Source organism: Blennius ocellaris (assembly GCF_963422515.1).
Source record: "Blennius ocellaris genome assembly, chromosome: 1".
In the NCBI taxonomy this organism is placed as follows: Eukaryota; Metazoa; Chordata; class Actinopteri; order Blenniiformes; family Blenniidae; genus Blennius; species Blennius ocellaris.
In genome coordinates this window covers 1,142,987-1,169,838 of record NC_137650.1, presented here as the reverse complement: position 1 = coordinate 1,169,838, position 26,852 = coordinate 1,142,987, and the positions used below count along the sequence as shown (strand labels likewise).

General features: G+C 44.1%; 1 protein-coding gene across 1 annotated transcript in view; it reads right to left on the bottom strand.

Annotated features, from left to right (window-relative positions):
* Positions 1-26,852, bottom strand: part of shcbp1 (SHC SH2-domain binding protein 1) — a gene marked incomplete at both ends in the record, with an annotated part of 31,172 nt that overhangs the window by 2,971 nt on the left and 1,349 nt on the right. Inside the window, 9 exons of the mRNA XM_080519179.1 lie at positions 10,237-10,323; positions 11,504-11,622; positions 12,407-12,538; positions 12,779-12,899; positions 22,354-22,531; positions 23,582-23,812; positions 25,941-26,036; positions 26,122-26,330; positions 26,731-26,846. Coding sequence (XP_080375305.1) covers positions 10,237-10,323; positions 11,504-11,622; positions 12,407-12,538; positions 12,779-12,899; positions 22,354-22,531; positions 23,582-23,812; positions 25,941-26,036; positions 26,122-26,330; positions 26,731-26,846 — 1,289 coding nt within the window. The remainder of the gene's footprint in view (positions 1-10,236; positions 10,324-11,503; positions 11,623-12,406; positions 12,539-12,778; positions 12,900-22,353; positions 22,532-23,581; positions 23,813-25,940; positions 26,037-26,121; positions 26,331-26,730; positions 26,847-26,852) is intronic.

Below are 26,852 nucleotides of genomic sequence, written 5' to 3'. Positions count from 1 at the left end.
GTTTTGTTCCTCGGTTCAGATAGTTCATTATTTCGTCTAGTTTGGTTTGTTGGATGTTGGTGTGCAACCATGAGTGACAAATGTGTTGTGTGGAGTGTCATCCTGATATGAATTTCCGGTTGTGTATGTTTATGTCAAAATAAAAGCCTCTAGTGTTCAGCTGGCAGAATAGAACCGCGACTAAGAGCTATTCTTCCGCGGCGCTTGCCACAGTATTACTCTGCACACTGCTCTCACAGCTGACAGCGACTGTGAGAGCAAATGTTTCTTAGAAAAAAAGTGAAATAGGATCATTTCCCACGGCACACCTGACGATATCTCGCAGAAACACCAGTGTGCTGCGGCACAGTGGTTGAAAAACACTGCTCTAATAGATCTTATGTAATATTTACATTTTCTTGTGAAAAAACTTGAAATATGAATTTTTTTTTTTATCGGTATTTATATGGTTCACAAAACTCTCCACATAACATTTTGCCGTTGACATTCATCTGTACATTACAGTCGAATCTCCACAAAGCATCCAGACCTATATACTGTCAATAGTGAGCTGAATGATTGGTCCACCCACCATATCATAATAAACGCTCTTTCTACAATCTTCCTACCAAATAACTACTCTCCCTAGAACAAGGAAACATGGGTGCAACTTTGTGTTATTAAAAAAAAAGAAAAACGTTGAACATGAAGTAAACTTGTCAAGAACTATAAAAAGGAACCCGACCCTTTAACGTATCCAAAAGATGGCCTTACTGGTTTAACATACCTGATCCAGCCTTCCCCTTTATTCAAAAACACATTTTGTTGCAGTCTTATGGCAAATATCATTCTTTCCATCTTAAAAATATCATATACAATATCAATCCACTGTCAGTTTTTCTAGTTTCATCCACTTTTTTGTAATGATCTTCCTGCTGACGCACAAAGGATCTGAAATAGAGATTAATCCTTTGAGGAGAAGTTATCAGGTGGCAGAGCCCCAATACACAGAAACAAACTTCTGTCCGCAGGTATATCAACCCCAAGATATCTCATAGATTCAGCTTCCTATTTCATGTTATACCTATTGTATATAAATGTAATAAAAAAATGTAAATGTGTGTTTTTGAGACATTCAACTTATATCCTGTAAAACATCCATATAGTTCCCAAAGTGAAAACAGTTGTACAATAATATTTTTCTGGGCTGGATAAATGGATGTGATGAGCTCTTTGTGGCCGCTCTCACAGTGTAATTCATTTACCATTGTTACGACTGCGGTCGTATTTGTGTGTGTTTTCTGTGTCCTGTGCCATTACTCCAGGTCAATCAACTATGTAAACAGGGCTGTGCTGTCCCAAACACCTGATTGGCCAAACTCAAGAAGGACCCTGATTCATAGGGAGGAAGGATGAAGTAGTCAGGTGGCAGAGCTTGGATCAGAGGGGCGGAGCCATCTTTCATTCTGCCACACAGCCCAGTGCAGTGCAGTGCAGTGCAGTGCAGTGTGTGTGTGTGTGTGTGTGTGTGTTGGAGTGAGCCATAAATTCTGAGTTAAATTGTTTTCATGTGTTTATTTAGCTACGTAGGAAAGACTGTGTTTGTTTTCCTTTTGTTTGTTAGAGTAGGTTGATTTTTGATTTGTTGTTTTTTTTAGTAGAGCTCCCTGTGAGATTACTTCAAGGATTCCTGATTTGTTTGTTGTCCACTAGAGCACTTTGTAAATAAATTCACTATTCCACTGAGAAGTATTCTGTGGCTGTTTGGACAAAAGGAGTGGTGGCAATTTTATGTTGCGCTCCAGTAAGTCTGATGCTGGTTGAGCCCCAGCCTAATTGTTGTAGTCGTAGCAACCATTTTACCATATCGTGCATCTCACCCTACGAATACTGCTGACAACTTACTGCCCGTTACTGACCGCTTATTTCATGTAAGTTCCGTCTAACATTATCTTGGGTTTGTCTCGGACGCACAAATCTTGTTTGATCCAAGCTAATGATTTGTGGTGACATAACCAAGCAAATAGAGGGACTATGTGGACACATTTTATAGTCCTGATTTAAAACATTACCCTGTCTATAATCACCACATTCAGATGTATCCTTCCCATCCTTTGGAATAAGTGAAATTACTGCTTCCCTCCAGGAGGGGGGGTATGGTGTTCCTCTTCAAGGCCTTGGGAAATGTAACACCCTATTATGCGAAAAACGATAGTTCAGGTACTACTTGAAAGGTTTCTCCGACATTGTCCCACCACTGTTGTCACATAACAAAACGTCATTTGAATTTTGAATCTTCAGCCGACGAAATTGGGGGGAATCCTTCTCCTTCGTGGCCATTGTGGGCGGAGCCTATGTGTGACGTCACAAGTTGGGCACGATCTCGATCTGTTGCGTGGCGTTTATTTTGGCTTGTGTCGTTTCCCATCTTCAACATCAAAGTTTTTAGAGTGTTTTGAAGGTATAGTCTGCGTTTTATGAGCCTTGACGAAAGATTGAGCATGGAAGAGACCCCAGAGAGGAGAAAAGGAGGCGAGAAACACAATATCCAATGTGGCAGGATAAAGGACACGCTGGAGCTGAAGGTAGACTTGTCTTTTATTTCGCAACCGCCAAAAACCAAAAACAGAACAGCACAACACATCCAAAATGCGGGAGTCTCCCTCAGCTAAACACTGGGAGTTAGCCAAGGCTGTGAGCATGGGCGGCGGGAGCTGGTGCAGGAGAACGTGAGGGAAAAGGAATCCACCCTCGTCCGAGCCCAGCAGTGACAGCATGTTGTCCATCAGGTCCACAGCCGAGCCGTTTCCCAAACCAGGCAGGGAGACAGTCTGTCCACCCTCTCAACGGCAGACAGTCTGCACCTCCAGAGCAGGAGCTGCTTGAGAGCGGCGCACTTCTCAAGACGCGGCGGTGGACTGCTGGTCTCAGGCTGCCATGATCAAATAAAACCTGGACTCATCTTCGGTGATTCCTCGCAGTCAGAAAAGCTCTTGGACGTGTTGGATCCAGGAAGCCGGTCGTTCTGCCAAAAGTCAGGACTCAAAGCCTCAAAGGTGAAAAGTGGCGGCTGCTGAGGCGAGGAGACGAGGACGAATGGAGGACGAGGTGTCTTCTGTTTCCTCAAACATGTTCCAGACGGGGTCACCGATGGCAGAACCACCTTCTGTGTCTTCTTCATCAATCACTGGGTTTGAAATGACCATGATGATGAAATATGGTTCAATTCAGCCTCTTCATTGTCAAAACTCCGATCCTCCATAATGTAAACACAACTTGGTCACAGCCTGTGTCCAGCTCGTGACGTCACTCACATATCGTCGGCTACTTCCGGTCTGGTCGGAAGTGATTCACCGAGCAGCCAAACTGCTGCCGTTTATCAGCTATTTTCTCGCAGATTGCCATGTTTAAACATTTTACCGTTGGGCCAGTTAGCATAAAAAATGTCCCTAGAAGTGATAGCCAGAGTGTTTTGGGGGTTGAATTTTCATTTCCCTCGGCCATTAAGGAGCCAGTTAAAGGTAGACTTCAACATAGGGATCAATGAGGCCCCGTCACTCTGAACCACCCTGACAGAACCGTGGCTCGGCCGAGAGGCCTGCCCTGAATTAAGATGAGCTCTTAGATGAGCATTAGAAGATGGCGCTGACCACTCAGCTGCTAGTTGCTTCGGCTCCGGACACTCTCTTACTTCTTCTGTTACTTTCTATTATTTCTAGACGTGCTTTTACTTTTTATTTTAAAGTAGGCAGAACGGTGTGCAATTGGGCACATGGGGAGCTACTTTTGTCGCACTTTTGCTCGGATTCCTACTGTTTTCGGCACTTTGGGAATCCGCGGCGGAGAACCCCCACAGCGGCACACGGGATCCCTTTGTTTACACACGGGATCCCTTTGTTTACACACAAATCAGCTGTTTGGACTCAGAGACGCTGCTCACCTCCACGCGGAGAAGCCTGTTATCCCCTTTTCCGCAGAGCTCCGGAGAAAGCGCAGGGGCTGCAGAGGTGGACGTACGAAGCGGAGGAGGCAGTTTTCCCCCGGTATCGTCATGGGTAACGTACGCTCCATCTCCAACAAGATGGAGGAGCTGGCCGCGCTGACCCGCCACCAAAGGGCTTACCGGGAGTGTGGACTCATGTGCTTCACGGAGACATGGCTAAGTGGACAGACGCCGGACGCTGTGGTCTCCGTGGACGGATTCAAACTTGTGCGTGCAGACCGGTGTGTGGCGGGGAGCGGAAAGAGGAAAGGCGGGGGACTCGTGGTCTTTGTGAACGAACATTGGTGTAACTCGGACCACGTGCACGTGAAAGAACAAGTCTGTTCCCCGGACCTGGAGCTAATGGTGGTCAGCATGAGGTCCTATTATTTGCCTAGGGAGATGTCACACGTGGTGGTTTTGTGCATATATATTCCTCCCTCTGCTGATGCGGCAGCAGCATGTGAACGTATCAGCGCCACCGTGACTCAGATCCAGACGCAGCACCCCCCCCCCCGCGCCCTTCTGCTTCTCAGCGGGGACTTTAACCACGCCCCTCTCTCAGCCACTCTACCTACTTTCACACAGTACGTGAAGTGCCGCACAAGAGACAATAGGACTCTGGACTTAATGTATGCGAATGTGAAGGACGCCTACACGTCTGCCCCCCTCCCCCCGCTCGGGCGCTCAGACCATAACCTGGTCCACCTGAGACCGGTGTACACACCCAAGGTGAGGAGACAGCCAGCGCAGAAGAGGACTGTGACAGTGTGGAGTGAAGAGGCCATGAGAGGCTTAAACACTGTTTTCAGACCACAGACTGGGACATGATGTGTGACTCTCACGGGGACGACATCGATGGCTTCACCCACTGTGTCACGGACTACATTAACTTCTGTGTGGAGAACACCGTGCCGACCCAGAAGGTCCGGAATTTCTCCAACAACCACCCCTGGGTGACCCCTGAGCTTAAAGCCCTCCTGAACCAGAAGAAAAGGACTTTCAACTCCGGGGCCAGAGAGGAGCAGAGGAGAGTCCAACACGAGCTCCAGGAGGATCAGGAAGGCCAAGAAGGACTCTGGGCAGAAGCTGGAGCAGAAGCTGGACCAGGGCAACGCCTGACGTGTGGAGGGTCTAGAGAACGTCTCTGGGTTTGGACGTAGTGCCAGAGGGACAGCTGATGGAGACCAGCGCCGGGCGGACCAATTCAACCAATATTTCAACCGTTTTGATTCTCCCCCCGCTCCTTCTGCCCCCCTCCCCCCCCGTCCTGCTCCCTGCGCCCCCCTCCTTCCCCTCCCCCCGCTCCTTCTGCCCCCCTCCCCCCCCGTCCTGCTCCCTGCGCCCCCCTCCCTCCCCTCCCCCCGCTCTGCTCCCATCTCTTCACACGTCTCCAGCTCAGTGGATACTGCCCCCCTCCCCCGACCACCTTCACCTGCCTCCTGCCCCCCCCGCACCCACGTCTCCAGCCCCCACCATACGGACTTCCTCAATCACCTGCCCTACCCCCAGCAGTCTACCCCCGTCCCCCCCTGACTCCCCCCTCTCCATCACACCGGACCAGGTGAGGAGAGAGCTGAGGCGACTGAAGCAGAGGAAAGCATCAGTCCCAGGCTGCTGAGGACCTGTGCAGACCAGCTCTCCCAGGTCCTGGGCCTCAGCCTGGAGAAGGTCCCAGTCCTGTGGAAGACCTCCTGTGTGATCCCGGTTCCTAAAACAGCCCACGCCAGGGAACCGGCCCACTACAGACCAGTCGCCCTGACCTCCCACCTGATGAAGACCATGGAGCGTCTCGTCCTCACCCACCTCCGCACTGTGGTGAGCTCCACCCTGGACCCACTGCAGTTTGCCTACAGGCCTAACATCGGAGTAGAGGACGCCGTCATCTACCTGCAGCAGGGGGCCTCACCCACCTGGAGCCCGGCGGGAGCCCGAGCGCTGTAAGGGTCATGTTCTTTGATTTCTCCAGCGCTTTCAACACCATCAGGCCGGCGCTGCTGCGAGGGAAGCTGGAGGATGAACATCTCACTGCATGGACCATTGACTACCTCACGGACCGACCACAGTATGTGAGTCTGAGGTGGTCGTCTGCAGCACCGGGGCCCCTCGGGGCCCCTCAGGGCACCGTCCTCTCACCGTTTCTTTTCACCATCTACACGTCGGACTTCACCTACAACACGGACAGCTGTCATCTGCAGAAGTTCTCCGATGACTCCGCCATCGTGGGCCGGGTGTCCGAGGGGAACGAACTGGAGTACCGGTCGGTCATCAGGGACTAACTGGAGTACCGGTCGGTCATCATGGACTAACTGGAGTACCGGTCGGTCATCAGGGACTAACTGGAGTACCGGTCGGTCATCATGGACTAACTGGAGTACCGGTCGGTCATCAGGGACTTTGTGGACTGGTGTGATCCAACCACCAGTAAGACGAAGGAGATGGTGATGGACTTCAGGAGGAAGAGACCACCACACACACCGGTGAACATCCAGGGGGAGGACATTGAGGAGGTGGACAGTTTCAAGTACCTCAACAATAAACTGGACTGGTCCCACAACACCGACGCCCTGTACAAGAAGGGCCAAAGTGGCCTCCACCTTCTGAGGAGACTGAGGTCCTTCGGAGTGAGCAGGCCTCTGCTCAGGACTTTTATGACTCTGTGGTGGCCTCTGCTCTCCACTACGCTGCCGTGTGCTGGGCCCCGGGCCCCTGACCCCTGGCCCCTGGGACCCGGGCAGCACAGAGCAGGACAAGAACAGACTGGACAAGCTGGTCAGGAGGGCCAGCTCCGTCCTGGGCCCCTGGCCCCTGGACTCTGTGAAGGAGGTAAGCGACAGGAGGGTGGTCGCTAAGGCTCCTCCATCATGGACAACACCACCCACCCACTGCACGGGACTGTAGAGGAGCTGAGGAGCTCTCAGTGGTAGACTGAGACACCCTCAGTGTAGGACGGAGCAAGTCCTTCATCCCCACTGCTGTCAGACTGTACAACAGGACTGTGTAGTAACAGTGACAGTATGTGAAACAATCCTGCACCTAGGACACTTTATCTAAGTCACTTCATTTGTAAAATTGTATATAAGATACCTCTATTCTACTAACTGTGTGCACTTTCCTTGCCCTTTCTACTAACAGTTTGCATTCCTCTCCTTTCCTCATGTGTCCTCGAGAGCTGTATGGAACAAGTACATTTCTCCACTGTGAGATTAATAAAGGCGATCTTATCTTATCTTATCTTCTGCAAGTTGGCTACTCTGTTCAATGCTCAGTTTAGGGAGATGAAACTTGTCGAAAACATTCTTCCTTCTGTCCATCTGAGATTGTGAGTATAATTTTTAAAACTATGTCTCGAAATGCTCCTGAATATCTTTCAATTGATGGTATATTGCATTAGTAATTGAGTTTTTAATTTTGTGGATTGAATTTTCTGTTTGCTGCATTTTCAGCCTACACACCAACAATTCACTGGATTCACTTCCCCTTTTTAATATTTCTGTCTTGTAAATATTAATTTCCGTTGTATATCTTTTGTATACATCTCATATATTTCTTCTTCAGTGCTTCCTCGAGCTACTCATTGTGTCTTTATGCTTTTGTTCTTGCCGTTTTAATTCTGCTTGCAGCTCTTTCAATGATTTTTGCTTAAATGTCTTTAATTGAGAACTATATCCAATTATCTTACCTCTTAGCACTGCTTTACATGTGTCCCACAATATTGGAGGTGAAACCTCCCCATTATCATTCTGTTCACACACAGTAAAATCCTTTATTTGGCCCTTCACATCATTCAGTATATGAATGTTTAATCTCCAAAAGATGTTTATGTGGTATTGTACTAAATGCAGTAAAGAGGGCAACGATCTGACAGGTCCATAATCCCCATGCTGCAGTCACCAACCCTTTGGAAAACCCTTCGAAAGATCAAAAAGTAGCCAACCCTTAAATATACGGAATGTGGCTTTGAGAAATATGGATAGTCTATTTTCGAAGGATTCAAGTCTCTCCAGACATCTATTAACCCAATGTCTGCCATTGCCACCTTGAACCTTCTGTTTAGTAGACTGGGCTGACCACCCTGTACTTTAGAAGAGTCAAGTTTAGACCTTAATCTAATATTGACTATCAACTATTATCAAATTCAATATTTGTCTCAAAAAGCTCCAATTTGAATTCAGGGGAGCAAAAATATTCAACAGTTATCAATGACCCATTCAAATGTGAGTTCAAAATTAATCTTCTCCTATGGCCTGCTGCATATGATGATGAGAACCGATACTTAAAGCTCATTCTTGTTAATCTAGCATGTTCTATATCTGAAAGATGTGTTTCCTGCAGAAAGCCACACCAACTTTGTCTCTTTTCAATTTATTTAAGATCCTACTTCTCTTAATTGGATTGTTTAGACCATTTACATTGTAAGTTGCTATTGTAACCTTCTGCATTTAAATTCCAATAAAAAAAAAGTAAGAGAAAAAACCCCTCCTTGTATAACCTCACTCACCCAACCAGAAGTTGAAACATTCATTCTGTGTAATGAATCTATACAATATTTGAGTTGCACTTTCCGAAATGACTGAAAAGGAATATTAATCTTTTTCATGATATTCAAATTTCTAAAGATGTACCTGTATGTTCTCCAAAAATTCCCCAAAATATTTGATATACAACTCTCTTTCTGTACATTGCTCTCAATAAAAAAGATAATCAAGCTCCGGTCTCTCCTGTCAACCTGCCGGGCAAAAGCCTGAAGGAAAGTCCACACACAGCTAAGAATAACTCTGATAACTAATGTATTGTGGGCTTGGAAGAAATGTCAAAATATTCAATAATACTTATCCTCTCTCCACTGGCAGATAATCCAGAGCTTTTACCACAGGAAACAGGATCAGACTTTACACTCTGGCAAAAAGTGGGTATTGTTGGAATCCTTCTAGAATGGTACATTTAAGACGTTTGAGTCATTGAAGGATCAGTAGCATATATCAACTAAAGACTTTTACAATTATTTATGGGTCAGGTACTTGGTGTATACGAAGAACAACTCATTGGAAATCCCAAATGATGCATACTTATTGGATAGATTATTTATTGAGTGCAAGCAACAAAAACACTTCATATCCAAATTCTATTCTGAGATATTGAGCTTGAACCTGAGTAAAATGTCATGTTTAAGGACATCCTGGTGTACTTTGCTTAAACGTGTGATAGATGCTGATGGGTGGGATGAGATCTTACGACTGCCTTCCAGAATTTCGATTTGCAACAGATATAAAGAATTGTAGTATACAATCTTGCACCATATCAACATCTCTCCACATATCGAGGACGTACAGAACAGGAACCTGACAAAATTGCCCCAAATATAAATCCTGCATAGACACCAGGTTGCATTGTGTCTGGGAATGCAAAAAAATACAAACATTCTGGAGAGCAGTACGTTTAAGTGTCAGCAAAGCAACAAGCCAGCAGGTGGCAGTAGAGCCTCCATACCTAGAAGCTCCCTACCCCTCTGTGAAACAATGCAAGCTCATCCAGCCGCTAGCAGGAAAAGCTATAATGGTGAAGTGGGATGGAGAGGACCCTCCTATCTCTGTGTGCAAATCTCTGATCTCAAAGGTTATGACTGGAAAACCTTGGACATTGTGTCAATGGAATGATTCATTCTTTTCTGGAGGAAGCCATTGGAACATTTGGGACTAAATTATAACCTGAGTTTAAATTGATATCTTTATTCAATTTTCTTTTACATATTTTTATCGCTGAACAGAGGACACTAATTTGACTTGGGTTTGAATATATACATATTGTTAGATCTCACCATATACTTTGGGCAAATACACATAAGTATTATTGGTGTATTAGTGTGTATTATTAAACTGTGTTTTTGATCCACATACTTTATTATATGGACAGCTCAATTGTTGTTCTATCAATGTTTGTTTATTGTGTAATATCTGTAATATCTTGTTTATGTGAAAATCTAAAACTGTAATAAACAGAATGTACAAACATTTCTGTGAACACAGCAACAATAAACACAGGTGCAATATTTCAAAGGCTTATGAAAAAAGACGTTCAATAAAACCTTCTAAGAGATATTTCTCCTACAAATACTACTCAGAGGTCTTAAATGATTTACACTTCTTTGTATTTCAATTTGCATTTCATTCGCACTGGACATCTGTTTTTCAGATACGAGTCAGTAAAGAGGAAGCAAACCCCTACAAGTGTGATTCCTGGGATTTGGCTTCAAATGCAATGTCTTGTGACCTCACCTTGATCAGGATCCCATCCTTGCAGTGATGAATGCCGTTACTAACCAGACTGCAAACACTGCCGGGGTAAATCTCCACACCTGCCCCCTGCGGACAGAACAGCACAAGATGAACCTCCGGATGTCCCGTCCCAACCGAACAACCACAACTGGCCTTGGTCGTCGGCTCGCAAGCTTTTCAGTCAGCTTCAGTGTTGTCCGAGACCTGCTCAAGTCAAACTTTGGCAAACCCATTGAAACCAAACAGTTCTATGTTTAGCAACTCTCCAGCCCTGTTTCCACCGCACAAAAAGTACAGAGCCTGAATGGGTTGGTCCAGTACAGTTCGGGTTCCCACCGCAAGAAATGTGGATTTTCCAGAAATAACCTCTCCAAAGGTTGAGGCTTTTCGGTCACCCTTCCGTTGGGGTACTCAGGACACCAGAATGGATCTGATTTTGAGGAGCTGTTTGCCGATTGGTCGGAGGAAACATGCCAGATTTGGCTCTGATTATGCTCAGCCTTACTGCTCCGTACCGCTCCGTTTCATCCCTGCACTTTTCGTGTGGTGGAAACGGGGCTTTCTATGATTTCAAGAACATTTCACACAGAGAAGTGTTGTACTGGGGAGTAAAAGACGTCACTGTTGAACTGTGACATCAACCACCTGAGTTATCTATTATATCATCCGCCTTTCCATAAGTTTCCCCAAAATAAAAAAAATAAAAAATATATCCATAACTTTTTCATGTTTTTCAAAGTGGAGCCCCGCAGCTCGTTAACGTGTCACAAAGCAGCTTCCGACACATTAGCGAGGTCCTGAATGCGTCACTCAAAGCCGTCATCTATGAAGCGGCATTTGAACTTTATTATTGTGTCAAATATAGTGATATATCTTGTGTCAGATACAGTTAATAATCCTTCCAATATATTAAATATACCTAGAAATCCAATCCTTCAATTGAATAATGCAGAAAAAAATTGTCATGGACGAATTGTCCGGAATCCCGTGGACGAGTTGTCTGGGTTTGCAGTTTGGTGGATGAGGTATCCGTGGACGAGTTGTCTGGGTTTGCAGTTTGGTGGATGAGGTATCCGTGGACGAGTTGTCTGTGCACCAGTACTCCCACAGGACGTTCCCTCTCTGTTACCATTGTCATGCAACTGATGTGAATGTGACTGGAACAGTAAAATACTTGGTCTGCGGAGGTGACTGAAGGTGTCTAAATCACTGGAAATGGTCAAACTAGTCATGTTCAATACATGAAAAAAGTTGAATCTTTTCTCACCTTGGAGCCATACAGGTCACACATGTTCATGATGAGACGGGCAGATGTTCGGACGATGACCCCGGTGGTCTCACACTGCAGTACACAGTTCTCTATATTCAGCTTCCCTTGACGTACACCTAACAGAACAAACAAGGACATGAAGGAGGTGCAGACCAACCCTGTTGATGCTCATGCAGGGATGGTTCTCAATAAACTCTTCCTTTTTACTGCACATCTGTCAAAGCGCAAAATATTCAAAGAATTCGACTTAAATTGAACCTCTGAAAGCCTTCAGAGGTTCATAACTTGCCGTTATGGACGTTTTGATAGGACAGAGATGGAGGCGGCATTGGTGAAAAAATATAATATGAGGGAATGAGATAGTAACTAGTTGTCTCAAGTTATTAATTTGAAGTTACTACTTATCTCATTCCCACGTGTTTTTTTTCTTCTTTCTTTTCTCTATCGACACCCTATCCTTCCATTGCTGAATTGTCATCATGAACACAATGCTGCCGGTGAGCGCCATGGTGAGCGTTAACCACGCTGCTAAAAAGTTAGCGACGGCCTGGAGTTGCGTTAACTTTAACATCAAGATAACACCCGGTTAAAGTTAATGGTGAAAAGATAACCGAGTTTTGAACAACCGGGCCCTTTTGTTCTTTTGTTAGTCAGTAACATTTGGTGAGCAGAAGTTAGCCCTACTTCACTATTACTGCACAATGACATGGTCCCTATGAGTTGGCCCCATCACATACAGCAAGCAAGAGAACAGTACAAATACGTCTCGACTGTGTAGTTCTTTATATTAAATAATGTGTGCATAATTGACCTGGTTCAACCTGCCATGAAATGGCTCCTATGTGGACATTTGTTTGCAGTTGATAATGTATTTTTCATAGCAGAGCCTTGGTTACTCACACAGGATGCCTTCAATAGCATCATGCTGGATGAATTTGATGTTGGAAATCTTTACATCAGCTCCTGCAGACTCCACAAATGAATCACCTTTGTTCCTCTTCTCAATCACCACCTCATCGGGAAAGCCAAAGCCTGGCAGAGAGGAGACCAGAACAGCCTTCGATGAATGTGACAGTTTGATCCACACAGAGTTTCAAATTGAAATTCTATTCCCATCGAACAACATGAATCAAGCAAATTAAACCCAAACACAGAGGCAAAGAGTCTGTTTTGCAAAAGCAAAGAAAAAGTCATGTGTGTCAACAATGAAGATGAGGTACATTTGACAACTCAAAAGAAAATGGAAATGGAGATAAAAAGAATGTATTTTACCTTCTATAGTGATGGAGTCTGGTATAAAGATGGAGTTCTCCACGTTGTAGATTCCTGGGAGAACAATCACTATATCGCCTTGATAACACGAGTCTACTGCTGACACTGGTTCTCTGTGGAACTGAACACAGGAAACAACTCACCAACACTGGACACCCGTCAAAGGCTCAAGCACTTCTATCGGTCTGGCGCAAAATTCAGGTCAGAGTGTGCAATCATTGTAATACAACAGTCAGAACTGGTTTAGTCACTTTTGCTATTGTCAAGTCTGATGACATAGTACTTCGTGATGCAGGCCTGTTCGAAAAATAACAACTCACAGGTGAGCTGCATCTAAAATTGTATTTTATTCTGATGCTATTCTTTTTTCAATCACACTTTAATTTATTTTATATAGATTTATAATAATCTAATAATGATAATATATATAGATTTAAAAATTACAATATCTTAAAAATAAAATAAATAAAAACATGTTTATTGTACAAGAAGTTTAGATAAGTTTATGTGAATGCTGATCTGTTCTAGTTCGAAGGTCAGTGTTGTGCAGATGATCAAACATTAGCACGTGGGGAATAAGGTAGCAGGAGCAGGAAAGGTAGAGAGCTGAGTGCAGTGTCTTACCCTGAAAACATGGCAGAACTATTTAAGAAAACCTAGCATTTTCTCAGTGAATGGGAGTAAGAGTTCTTTCTTTACGACTGTGATAAAAAAAACCTTTATGTGTCTAATTTGTGGAGCGAGTGTGGCAACGGCAAAGTGGCACAATGTGGAGACACTTTCACTACAATTTTCATTTGTTATAACAACTTTCATGCCGTGAATTCTGACTCAGGAATGTGACCGAGCATCACTCACAGCAGGGGGGGACCTTTTCCCACGGCAGACCCATGCAGATCCTCCCTCCTTTATGCTCAAAAGACGCTTCCCCTATGCGCTCAGCCAGCCATCTATTGGGTGAAGCTCTCAGGATTTCACACCTTTGAATCCCCCAACTTTCATCAAAACAGTTGGAGAGATTCTCTCAAAAAGGCTTTTACTCCTGTTCTTCGATGGAGGAGGTTACTGGAGGCAGCTCACCCAGCGTTAGCATACAGCTAACACCAGAGGCCTGCAACCAGGGGCCTTCACTCCTCAACTCCTCTGCTGACCCACCACGAGGGTCAGATCTTCCCCTGATCCAGAGACCAGCACCCAGAGTCTGATCTCCCATCAACCAGGGAAAACCAACCAGTTCCTCCAGGACGGACCAGGGAAACGACGCCTCACAGAACTTCTTTGTGTTTTCCTCAACCAGCAGGAAAACCATCACAGACCTGAGCGACCAGCTCCTCAGTCTGGACAAAAGGAACAACCAGGAGCTGCAAAGAAGGACTCCTGAAACATCAACTCCATCTTCTTCTCCTCAGCCTGCAGAACCAGCAACCACAGTTAGCAGGAGGTGCTAACTACAGGAGAAGACACCAGCTTCCCTCCAGCAGGACAACAACTGAACTCCTTCAAGGAAGTGGGAACAACTGGGCTTTACCTGAGATTAGTTAAACCTGATGCTATGATAGAACTGTTTAACTTTATGAAGATGTGTTGGTTCTGTTACAGTGATTGAGTTCTATAGATAATGATATTAGGAGCAGTGATCAACCTGTAAACCAACGTTAGCTCTGCCACAGACACAGGGTCTGCATGCTAATCTTTGCTTTACTAACTAGTTAACTCACAATCCTACACATATCACATCAAAGACAACATCACACAGTAACTGAACACCATCTGACGACTCCTGATGTTTTACAAGACAAGTCTCATTCACATAAACTCATTCTAGAAATGGTTCTTTAGCAGAGACACACAGGAAGCAGATGCTAAAGACTAGCTTCCATGTTCCATTGTTCTCCAGCACATGGTCGAGACCCAGGACGGTGTCATCCCAGAGAGATGATTTCCAGTTAGATGACAATGTTCTTTTCCCAGATAGACGAATCCCAGCTGGGCGACTTAGTTAAAAATCGCATTGGGGAAGTAAAAAAAAAAAAAAAGTAGCGAGGTAATAAAAAAATAAAAAAACAAAAAGTTAAAACCTTTAGACAACTTATTTGTAATGTTTCAGTGACCTAGAATAAATAGAAATGTAGTTTTTACGCACAAAAAAGAAAGTTTAAAATTGCAGCGGTGTCGAAAAAACAAACAAAAAACAAAAACAAAACAAAAAGCCATCAGCTGTCGGACTAAAAACCTTTAGACAATTTATTACCATAAATGAATTATTTGTAATATTTCTGTGACCTAGGATGAATACAAATGTGTTTTTTACACAAAAAAAGAAAGTTTAAAATCGCTGCGGTATAGGAATATAAATAAACAAACAAACACCCATCAGCTGTCGGACTAAAAACCTTTAGACAACTTATTACCATAAGTGAATAATTTGTAATATTTCAGTGGCCTAGGATAAAAACAAATGTATTTTTATGCCCCCCCCCCCAAAAAAAAAAATTCAAATCGCAAAATGTTTTTTTTTTGGATGTATAAAATCTATTTGTATTCATCCTGGGTCACAGAAATATTACAAATAATTCACTTCTTGTAATAAGTTGTCAAAATGTTTTTAGTCCAACAGTCCACAGCCTATCAGCTTAGTATTTATTTTTCTATTTGCACTGCTGCAATATTAATCTATGTATCTGTGTCCTGTAAAAATACATTACTATTCACCCATGGCCACTTAGATGTTACAAATAATTCACTTAATATAATAAGTCGTCTATCTGGGCTGAAAGCCCCAGGACAGACTTCCTGCTCTCTGATAACCTCCATTGTTTCTTGTGATCCGCCATCTTGATTTGTTGTTCCATCACACACACACACACACACACACACACACACACACACACACACACACACACACACACACACACACACACACACACACACACACACACACACACACACACACACACACACACACACACACACACACACACACACACACACACACACACACACAGCTGTATATGGGTAGTTAGAATTTGTGTTTTATTTGTTTTCATTGTAAATAAATATAATTTTTGGAATCATACTTGCTGTTTTATTAATGAGCACAAAGGTGAATGAAATGTCGACTCTTCTGTGTTAAGAACTCCAAAATCCTTCAAGCTTTACTGTTAATTCTGGTAATTGTAATTAATTTAACTATTGATTCAAATTCCTGATGAACTGTTTAGTATATCTTATGAGACTGATAGAACTGAATTGGCTATCAGTTACTGTTTAGACAGGTGGAGCTCCGAGGTTCTGATACACATCAGATTAAATTTCAATAACTATCTTCGATAATTATTAATCATTATCGATAGCCAAACAACATAAACGGAACCTAGTGATCCTTATGAGATAAGAAATCTCTACAGTACCATTGGAAAAGCTGTTAGCATGACGGCAGACTGTTGTGATCGCCCAACATGCAGGTTTCATCAGTCCCTGTAATGGTGACCCAGACTTCCCAAAATGTTTGCATTACCACTGCATTATTAACCAGCAGGTGATACGTGAAAAAGTGATCGGTAACATGCAACTTGGATACTGGACAGGTGGAGATTTTAAAATTAACAATGCAAAATGACCTCCACCGCAAAGCCTACAAGGCTGCACCAAACATTTGGTGCCTTGTTGACACAGAAAAGTACAGTGGTGTGTGCACAGCTTATTTTTAATAAACGACTTATATTTTGAACACGTTTTTTTGTTTTTTTTACCCCATGCTAGCTCTTCCACTAACTGCACGTTAGCTCTTCCAAAAAGCACACATTAGCATGTTAGCTAGTTCATGTCACAGTGCACATTAGCTCGTCCACAGAGCACACAATAGCATGTCAGCTAGTTTATATAGCAGATGATAGCATGTTAGCTAGTTCATGTCACAGTACACATTAAGCTCATCCACAGAGCACACATTAGCATGTTTGCTAGTCCAAAAGCTGCACATTAGGATGGAAGTTAGTCAATAAACTGCATGTTAGCTTGTCCTCAAACTTTACATTAGCATGGGAGCTTGTTTTTGTAGCAGATGATAGCAGGTCAGCCCATAAACAAGAACTTTAGTGGTATTGCGTAATCCTGGCTGGGAATGATGCAACACTGATGGATGCAGCTGCAGTTAATGATGTCAAAGTGGGAGAGAGGATGGATTTTATCCACATATTTTGAAAACAGCTCTTGAGAATCCACAGTTTTCGGTCCAACATTTTCATAAAATGATCATTTCTTGAGAAGAAAATTTGTTTCAGTCTGTGTGGGTTTTGAAGCAGTCAGTCATAAACTTTAGACATTCGGAGGCATAGTTTGACGCAGACGCACGATTTTGCTCCATCTCACTCAATGATAAATGTTGCTTGAAATAGGGGAAAACAAAAATGAAGACAGTATTGTTCTCTCCCGTCAAAAATGTCATGTTTTATGGAATTTTCCTCACATTTTACATCGTCTTGTTTGGCAGGTTCTTGTCGTACTTCTGATCTGCTCATTTTGTCGATCAGAGTCATGTTTTAGCCACAGTCGCCGCTTGTTTGAGATGTTCCATCACGGTCCTGGCTTCTCGTGCTCGGTCCCTGATAAGGAACATTACAAATACAATACAATAGGGTCCTGGCCTTTCATGCTCGGTCCCCAACAATAGTTGGATGCTCCGGTCTGCTCTCCACTTGTAGGATCAAGTCCACTTCTTCTGCTCCAATTTAATACTGTGGTGGATGTGTTTGCAATGAGAACGGGAGCCCCGTGTCGTATAAATGGCACATCATGCCCAAGCATGAAGCATAAAACTGTCATTTTTGATCATTATTGTGACAAATCATCAGCGTGATCAGTGTTTTCACATAGATGTGTATCACTAAGAATAATATATAATTCAAGACAAACCAAGCAAATTTGTTATTTCAGAGGAGTGTGTGAAATTGGTAGCCCTTCATTTGACTCGGTACCTATGAAGTAGCTTTCATCTTGAAAAAGATTGGTGACCCCTGCCTTACACTATCACTTCTGCTTCAAGTAGTCTCATATCTGTCGGTAATTAGGTTTTTGAACGTGTAAAAATTCTGCTCATCTACATTAGAATTTGTAGATGTGATAAGATTTGTCAATACCAACAAAAAGTTCTCATCATGGACAAAGACATTTAGGGGATGAGCCCAAAAGGCCATGCCTCCACAGGAGACCAGGCATGGAGGCAAGGACCCTATTGTAACTGGAATGGTTTTTGTTTCTTTATTATTATACTTGCGTGTCATTGCACCCATATTAGACCACCTAAACACGATCAAAAACTCACTAATTTTGGCACGCTCATCAAGACTGGCGAAACATTAAGAAAAACCAGCTAAATAATAAAAAGATATTTTCATATAACATTAATAAACATCTAACGTAAGTCTAGGTTTTGTAGAATGTAACACCCATTGCGAGGGAGGGAGACACACACACACACACACACCGAGAAATTAATATTTTACCTGCAGGTATTTCCTCCAGGTTTACCAGTTTGTTGTCTCCCGGTCAGCCAACCTGGCAACCTGCTGTTTTGCTGCAGAATTACCTCTGTGGTCTTAAAATTAGGCTTTTCAAAGTAAAGCTAATGACTTTCACTTTCTCATTCAGCCGTCAGGGAACTTTTAAAGGGAAGCTTTGTACCTTAATATCATTCCACTTAGTATTGTGCTACTCTGTCGTCATGGTGCTGCATCCAGAGACGCTGCTCATGCTGCTGCTCTGGTAAGAGTTAAAAAAACAAAAACAAAAACGGAAGCAAACAAAACTACATTAATGATGTTAAACTTTAACGAATTATTTTTGACAGCACTATTACTATTATTAATATTACTTTGATTAGACACTTCTGTTCAAATGTTCTGTACAACTTTTTGGCTGCTGGAGCAGTTTGAATTTTAATATCCGTCAAAGCTCCGTACACTGAAAAATGCCAATAGAAAAAAAACTCCAGAATCCCCCCTGGCAGAACACTTTGAACCACGACTATGATCAACAAAGTGAGCAGGTCGGTAGCGTGACAAGAACCTTCCAAAGTAGACGATGTAACACATGGGGATCATTTCATAAAACATTTTGTTATGAGAGAGAACAATGGTGTCATCTTTTTTTATCCAGCAATTTCAAGTGACATTTATCATCGAGTGTGGATTCTGAGGAGTTGTTTCCAAAATAAGCAGATAAAATCCATCCTTTCCCTCACTCGGACGACATCAACAACTACTGCCCATTAATACACTGACCCTCCAAACTTTACCTCAACCTGGTGGATGGTTGAGGTCATCACACTCATTCAGACACCCACAAGAGACAGAGTGACTGACTGAGCTTGTGTGCAGCGTCCCACTGTACTTACACTGTACTGACCTTGACGGGAGAAAAAGTAGTTCACACTTACCGAATGTCATTTAGATAAGCTCTCAATAGATTTGTTATTTTCCATGTTGTTTCTGTTAATGGTAGACATTATCTCTATGACTGAATTATGAATAGTATTGACATGTAGATTTAAGAATTGCTTTTACACCATAAAGAGCTGGAGCCTCATTTAGAAAAGGTCGCTTATGCACAAAACGTACATCACTTCCCACACAAGCTTTGTGATCTTAAAAAAAATCATTTAGCAGGAGAATGTGCACACTGGTTTGCCAGCTTTGGACCTTGCCCACACATTTTGGAGATGGGGAAACTAGAGGTAAAGTGGTGAATTGAAACCAGATTCATCCCGTCAGTTAATATCTTCAAATATCAGACTTATAGAGTCACGTGATCATAACCAGCCAAGCTGCAGTGGTAGAGATGTTTCTATAATGGACCATTACTACTGACTCAGCAGCTCCATGTTCATATGTCAAACTTTCATCTTCAAATGATCCAGAGCGCTGGATAGAACTGACTGATTAGCAATTGTGACAAAGTGTGTAACGATCAGTCCCACTGCTTGAGTCAGCATATAAACAGCGCAGTGACAGTCGTGCATAATGCTGCACTGTGGATGCTCTGGTGTCACCATGCACACTGGAAGCTCTGCTGCTGGAACAGACAAGCTCCTCCAACTCCAGTGGCTGAACACAAAGTCCCCTGAGCCTTTTCCAAAGTCCCTGTTCAAACAGCTATTGATACCTTTAATAAACAGATAAAACTACGTTGAGAAAACTACGTTGATAAAACTACGTCTCCACCAGATCTGTCTCTGTACCTCTCCGACACGGTGGCAGTCACAACCATGGAGCTGTTTTGGTGTCCAACTGTGTGCACTGGGGTTCCCTGGTCACCATGACAGTCACGTCACTCTCCTCTGACCTCCATGACGTCACTCTCCTCTGACCTCCATGACGTCACTCTCCTCTGACCTCCATGACGTCACTCTCCTCTGACCTCCATGACGTCACTCTCCTCTGACCTCCATGACGTCACTCTCCTCTGACCTCCATGACGTCACTCTCCTCTGACCTCCATGACGTCACTCTCCTCTGACCTCCATGACGTCACTCTCCTCTGACCTCCATGACGTCACTCTCCTCTGACCTCCATGATCTCACTCTCCTCTGACCTCCATGACGTCACTCTCCTCTGACCTCCATGACGTCACTCTCCTCTGACCTCCATGACGTCACTCTCCTCTGACCTCCATGACGTCACTCTCCTCTGACCTCCATGACGTCACTCTCCTCTGACCTCCATGACGTCACTCTCCTCTGGCCTCCATGACGTCACTCTCCTCTGGCCTCCATGATGACGTCACTCTCCTCTGGCCTCCATGATGACGTCACTCTCCTCTGACCTCCATGATGACGTCACTCTCCTCTGACCTCCATGATGACGTCACTCTCCTCTGACCTCCATGATGACGTCACTCTCCTCTGACCCCCATGATGACGTCACTCTCCTCTGACCCCCACGACGTCACTCTCCTCTGACCCCCACGACGTCACTCTCCTCTGACCCCCACGACGTCACTCTCCTCTGACCCCCACGACGTCACTCTCCTCTGACCCCCACGACGTCACTCTCCTCTGACCCCCACGACGTCACTCTCCTCTGACCCCCACGACGTCACTCTCCTCTGACCCCCACGACGTCACTCTCCTCTGACCCCCACGACGTCACTCTCCTCTGACCCCCACGACGTCACTCTCCTCTGACCCCCACGACGTCACTCTCCTCTGACCTCCACGACGTCACTCTCCTCTGACCTCCACGACGTCACTCTCCTCTGACCTCCACGACGTCACTCTCCTCTGACCCCCATGACGTCACTCTCCTCTGACCCCCATGACGTCACTCTCCTCTGACCTCCATGACGTCACCCTCCTCTGACCTCCATGACGTCACTCTCCTCTGACCTCCATGATGACGTCACTCTCCTCTGACCTCCATGATGTCACTCTCCTCTGACCCCCATGATGTCACTCTCCTCTGACCTCCATGACGTCACTCTCCTCTGACCTCCATGATGATGTCACTCTCCTCTGACCTCCATGATGTCACTCTCCTCTGACCCCCATGATGTCACTCTCCTCTGACCTCCATGACGTCACTCTCATCTGATCCCCATGATGTCACTCTCCTCTGACCTCCATGACGTCACTCTCCTCTGACCTCCATGATGTCACTCTCCTCTGACCTCCATTTTCAGATCAGATTCTATTTCTCCACCTCGGCAGTCACAGATCTCTTGAGACTCTCGCACTATTTCCAGTGGTGACGACGTGCTGCTGATCGCTGGTTGTTCTTTTATTAGTGAAGCTATGACCGTGACACCAAACATCATCTCCTGACCTCCGCCTCCATACACACTTCACTCTCCAGTAAATTCATTTTCTTTTCTGCCAGGATTTGGCATAAAATGCCAGTGATCAGCAGGCTGATTGAGATGCAAAACTATTCCTGAGGCACTTTGATTGTCCATTTACGTGGGCGTGCTGAGGAGGGATATGAACTGTCAACCTTCCAGATGGACTCTGATGTCAAAAAAGGAAAATGCGTGCAGATCTGTGTACGCATGGTTTTACCAATCTGCCTTTTTGGGGCGCATATACATTTTTAGTAAGAATCCTATGCAATGTTTTGTAGATGAGGCCCCTGGTGTCTGAAGTATCGATATTTCACTATTGATCCAAACATCCTTAGCATGCAGACTCCGTCTTGTGGAATTGCTGAAAGTATGCAGTGAAATTCAGGCCCTGACCTCCTCTTGGCACTTTGGCTGAACATCAATAAGTGATGAGGTGGTGCCATAGGTATGTTTGAGGTGGTGCATCAATGTGACCAGCACCATCAGGGCAAACTAACGGACTGAAAATGTGCAAAAAACAAGGCAATATTGGCTATATGGGATCTCGCTTTCGGCAAAAAAAATTTATCATTATCTGACTCGTCTGTGTGATGTCATTCCCCCCAATATTGAGCCAATCATTATTGGTTCCAATAGTTATCGTGCATCCTTCATAGTCATCCAGATAAATGTGAGCATCTTCTAATGCTAATGATGTAGCAGACATGTAAATGTCCAGAATGGCGGAGGGGATTCTGACCTGGATCTCAGCGTCGTCAGCCGAGCACAGAGGAGTGAGTTTGGCACTGAGAAGAGACTGGAGCTGGATGCTGGTGCAGGACGCTGTGACCACGTGAACCACCTTCTTACTCGATGCTCTGGGCCCGCGGTTCACAACACACTGCTGCCTTACATTTCCTTTGTAGGCCAGTACATACCTGGACAGGAAAGAAATGGAAAGACTAGTTTTTAAGAAGACGGGCCAGCAGAGAACTTACGCTGAAACAAGTACAATAGACTCACAATGAAATTAATCAAATGTCCCAAACAAATCAGTCTCTTGCCGCTCTGGTGTTATCTGGTTCTGCATTCACTGCAGTCAGACATTTGAGATTTGTGCTCAAAAATGTCAAATTAGCCACAACTTTTCATCTAGTTCGTTGCTGCTAGCTGGGATCTACCGGGGTGGTATATGTAAATAATGAATTGTGATCAAATCGTGATATGATATTCTTGCCATATCGCCCACTCCTACTTCAATAGAATAATGGAGCTTCAGGTTGTGGTGGAGATGTTTCATTCCTCGTGAGATGTCCTCGTCTGTGTGTAACGACGGGTTTTCAACAGTTCATGATGCCTGCTGGCAAAGGACTTGTTCCTGGAGTATAAAGTCATTGTTTTGGGTCACCCTGCGTGATCTGATCCACAATTTAAATCCGATTTTGAACAATTAGGGATGGAAGGCAAGGGAAGTTTACCAAAATGGACATCAGTCCAGGACAGTGGAAGATTCTAGAAATGCTTGCATCAAGCAGCAGAAACACATTTTTGAAGTGATCAACAAGAATGGTGCAATTACTCATGACAGAGTTGTTTTTAGATTTCTGTTTTCAGGGTTTTTGAACTTTGGTCTTAAACATTTAATCTGCTATTGAACAACCCGTTTCTTCAGTTGTCAGCCTCAGTTTGTGAGGACAATCAACATGTGGTTAGCCTGTGGGGCACACCCAGCAGTCTTTTTGGATTTTGTGTAAATTATTGATTACTTTGCATTTAACCCATCCTATTACTGGGAGCAGTGGAGTGTCACCGTTTGATGCCTGGGGGGCTGCTGGAGGTCACAGTGGTGACATGAATGGAATTCAAACTTTCAAACTTCTGCTTCTCTAACCTCTTAGCCACCACCTGCAAGTTCTTCACATTTGTGTGGGTGTATAATTTCATGGACTCAAAGTAAGAAAATATGAAGTTCCATTTAGAGATCCTACCTCAACAGGGGATTCTCCATGATGTGCAGCTTTCGCTTGAAGGTCTCCAGCTGATCGCACAGCTTGATGCCCTCCACCATAGACACATTGTCCAGCTCAGAGTCACAGCTGTCACTCAGAGTGTTGCGCAGCACAGTGAACTGCTGGAAGCAGTGGGTGCAGCTCTCCAATAAGGACTGGTACTCCTCAACCAGGCCGGCTGGGACTCTGTCCTCCAAGATGTCGTAACGGCTGAAACAGGACAAACTTTAGAAAGGCCGTACAAGCCAACACTATCATACTTTGAGGGCACAGGGTAGGGCTGGACAACATAAAGAAATAAATCGATTTAATCAAATTTATGGTTGAAAATATTTTTTCCTTCCCATGGTTTTTCAGCATTTTGTGAGTGCCATTCTACCATTCCTTGTGCTGCTTTCCTCTACAGCAGGGGTGGGCAATCCTGGTCCTGGAGGGCCGCAGTCCTGCACGTTTTAGATGTCTCCTCACATCAATACAGCTGACAGCAATTAGTGGCTCCTTGTCAAGCTTTCTGCAGAGCCTCATCATGATAACAGGTGTGTTTGAGCAGGGAAACATCTAAAACGTGCAGGACTGCGGCTCTCGGGGACCAGGATTGCCCACCCCTGCGCTACATTCATTTAGTAGTGGTGGGTCACCATTCCTAAATGTGTCACTGCTGCTTCAAATTTCTCTCTCCCTCTGTTTTTCCTTCTTTAATTGATGCAAAAACAGCAAAGCTGCAAGTCTCCACCTTCATAGCCAAGTCCTGACCTGCACTAGCTCCGGTACTCGCTACTTGCAATCGCCTGGCTTTAGCAGCCAAAATACTGCCTGTGTTCAGTCTGTTCCACCCCCCATTACCTCTAATTTGGCTGCTAAAGCCAATTTAAGTAGTGGCAACTCCCTTTCACTGCACAGTTTAAGGCAGCGAGCCTCCAGACGTCATTCAGACGGTCAATTTTTGAAGAAGACGATCGAAAAAAATAGTGCAGGGTTTTGTCTGAGTCGGCATGTTTCTAATTTTGGAAATATTGCATTGGTGAAAATAGGCAGTCCTGCAGATTTGTGTAATGTGTGAGTTAAAGGACAAATCCTGGTCAACAATAACTCCCAGGTTCCTCACAGTGGTACTGGAGGTCAAAGTAATACCATCCAGTGTGATATATCTTTAGATAATTTGTCTCTCAGATATTTTGGCCCAAATGTAATAATTTCAGTTTTATCCGAGTTCAGGAGCCGGAAATTACGGCTCATCCAATCCTTGATATCTTTAAGACAAGCTTCTAGTTTATAAAGTAGGTCATTATCATCAGGTTTCATCGATAAATAGATTTGTGTTTCATCTGCATAACAATGGAAGTTAATGGAGTGTTTTTTAATAATATTCCCTGTATGAAGCATGTATAAAGTAAAAAGTATAGGACCTAGGACAAAACCCTGTGGAACTCCTTTTTAACAAAATGGAACCGGTCTGATAAATATGATCAGAACCAGTTTAGTTCGGTACCTTTCAGCCTGATGATGTGTTCTAGCCTCTATAATAGGATGTTATGATCAATACTATGAAAAGCAGCACTGAGATCTAACAGGACCAGAACAGAGACCAGGTCTTTGTCTGAAGAGAAGATCATTAGTAACTTTGACCAGAGCTGCCTCTGTGCTATGATGAGCTCTAAAACCTGGCTGGAAAGACTCAAATAAGTCATTTTTGCTTAAATGGTCACAAAGATGACTTCCGACCGCTTTTTCTAAGATTTTAGAAATAAAGGGAAGGTTGGATATTGGCCTGTAATTTGCTAAGACTCCTGAGTCAAGGCGTGTTTTTAAGAACAGGTTTAACAACAGTAACCTTAAGGGCTTGTGGTACATAACCTGTTATTAGAGGTAAGTTAATCTGATCTAGTATTGATATACTAATCACAGGGAAAATATCTTTAAACAGTCTAGTGGGTATTGGTTCCAGTAAGCAAGTTGTTGGTTTAGATGAAACCACGATTGAGTAGAACTCAAGGACTTCTATAGAGTGAAGCTGGATAACTGGAGGTCCGGCTCCACTAATGAATCTAAAGATGTGGTTGGTTGATCAGTGACTGCACTGGGCAGTAGGTCTTTAATTTTATCTCTAATAGTTAGAATTTTGTTATTAAAGAAATTTACTATATCATTACTGCTCAGAGTTCAAGAAATATGAGGTTTGACAGAGCTGTGACGTTGTTAGTCTGACTATAGTATTGAAGAGAAATCTAGGATTGTTCTGGTTTTCTTCTATTAAGGAGGAATAGTAAGCGTTTCATGTTTTCGTGGGGGATCATCCAGCCCTAGCAAAGGGTACACAGGGTGCACATGGTGTACTCACAGTCTGAGACGGGGCTCCACACAGCGGACAAAGTAGTCAAAGTCATCATCTTCATCTTCGTCATCCCACTGTCTCCAAATGTGTTTATAAAAAAATCTGCAATTAGAAAAAGATTCAATCAGGCAGTTTGATTATATGAACAACACAATTGTAAACTGCAGGCACAGGTAATTAGACATACCTGAGGTGTTCAAGAGCTACAGCAGTCTGATCCAATTCTCCAGACTCCTCGTACACCACATGCAGCTCTTGCAGAGCAACTTTGTGCTGAGTGACCTCCAGAAGAGATCTCAAAGTGTCCCCAGTGAGCTCACAGCCTCTGATGTCACACTGCATTGGCAGCACCAGCTTCACACAAGCCTTCAGAGCCCTCAGATCCACATCTCGCACCTGAAATCAGCATCGACAGTTTCCTTTCAAACAAGCCCAACTGAAATTCTGTTGGTGTGGTGAAACAAACTTATTTTGTGGCCTATCCATGTGTCACTCCCTCTCAGTATTTATAATCATATCAAAGAGAAGCTACAAAGGGAAGAACTGCAGGTTGGTTTTTTTTTTTTACGAGATATTGATGAGTTTACGGTACATTTGTTGTCTGAGCCAAGTGTTAGTGGCTCAGTTACTGGTGTGTATGTGTGTGTGTGTGTGTGTGTGTGTGTGTGTGTGTGTGTGTGTTCCTTCCCTTGACTTTCCCACCGCAGGTCAATTTGTGTAGACAGACACTGAACTGAGAAACCGTTTATGAAACTCCCATCATAACTGTACTGGTAAATCAAATGTCCAAAGTTACCTCCACAAGAACATCAAACACATCAGTCGACCACACAGCCAACCAATCAGATGGCACCACCACCTTCTCCAGGTAGTCTGCGATGAAGGCCCTCACCTCTGAGGGCTTACAATCTCCTGAAA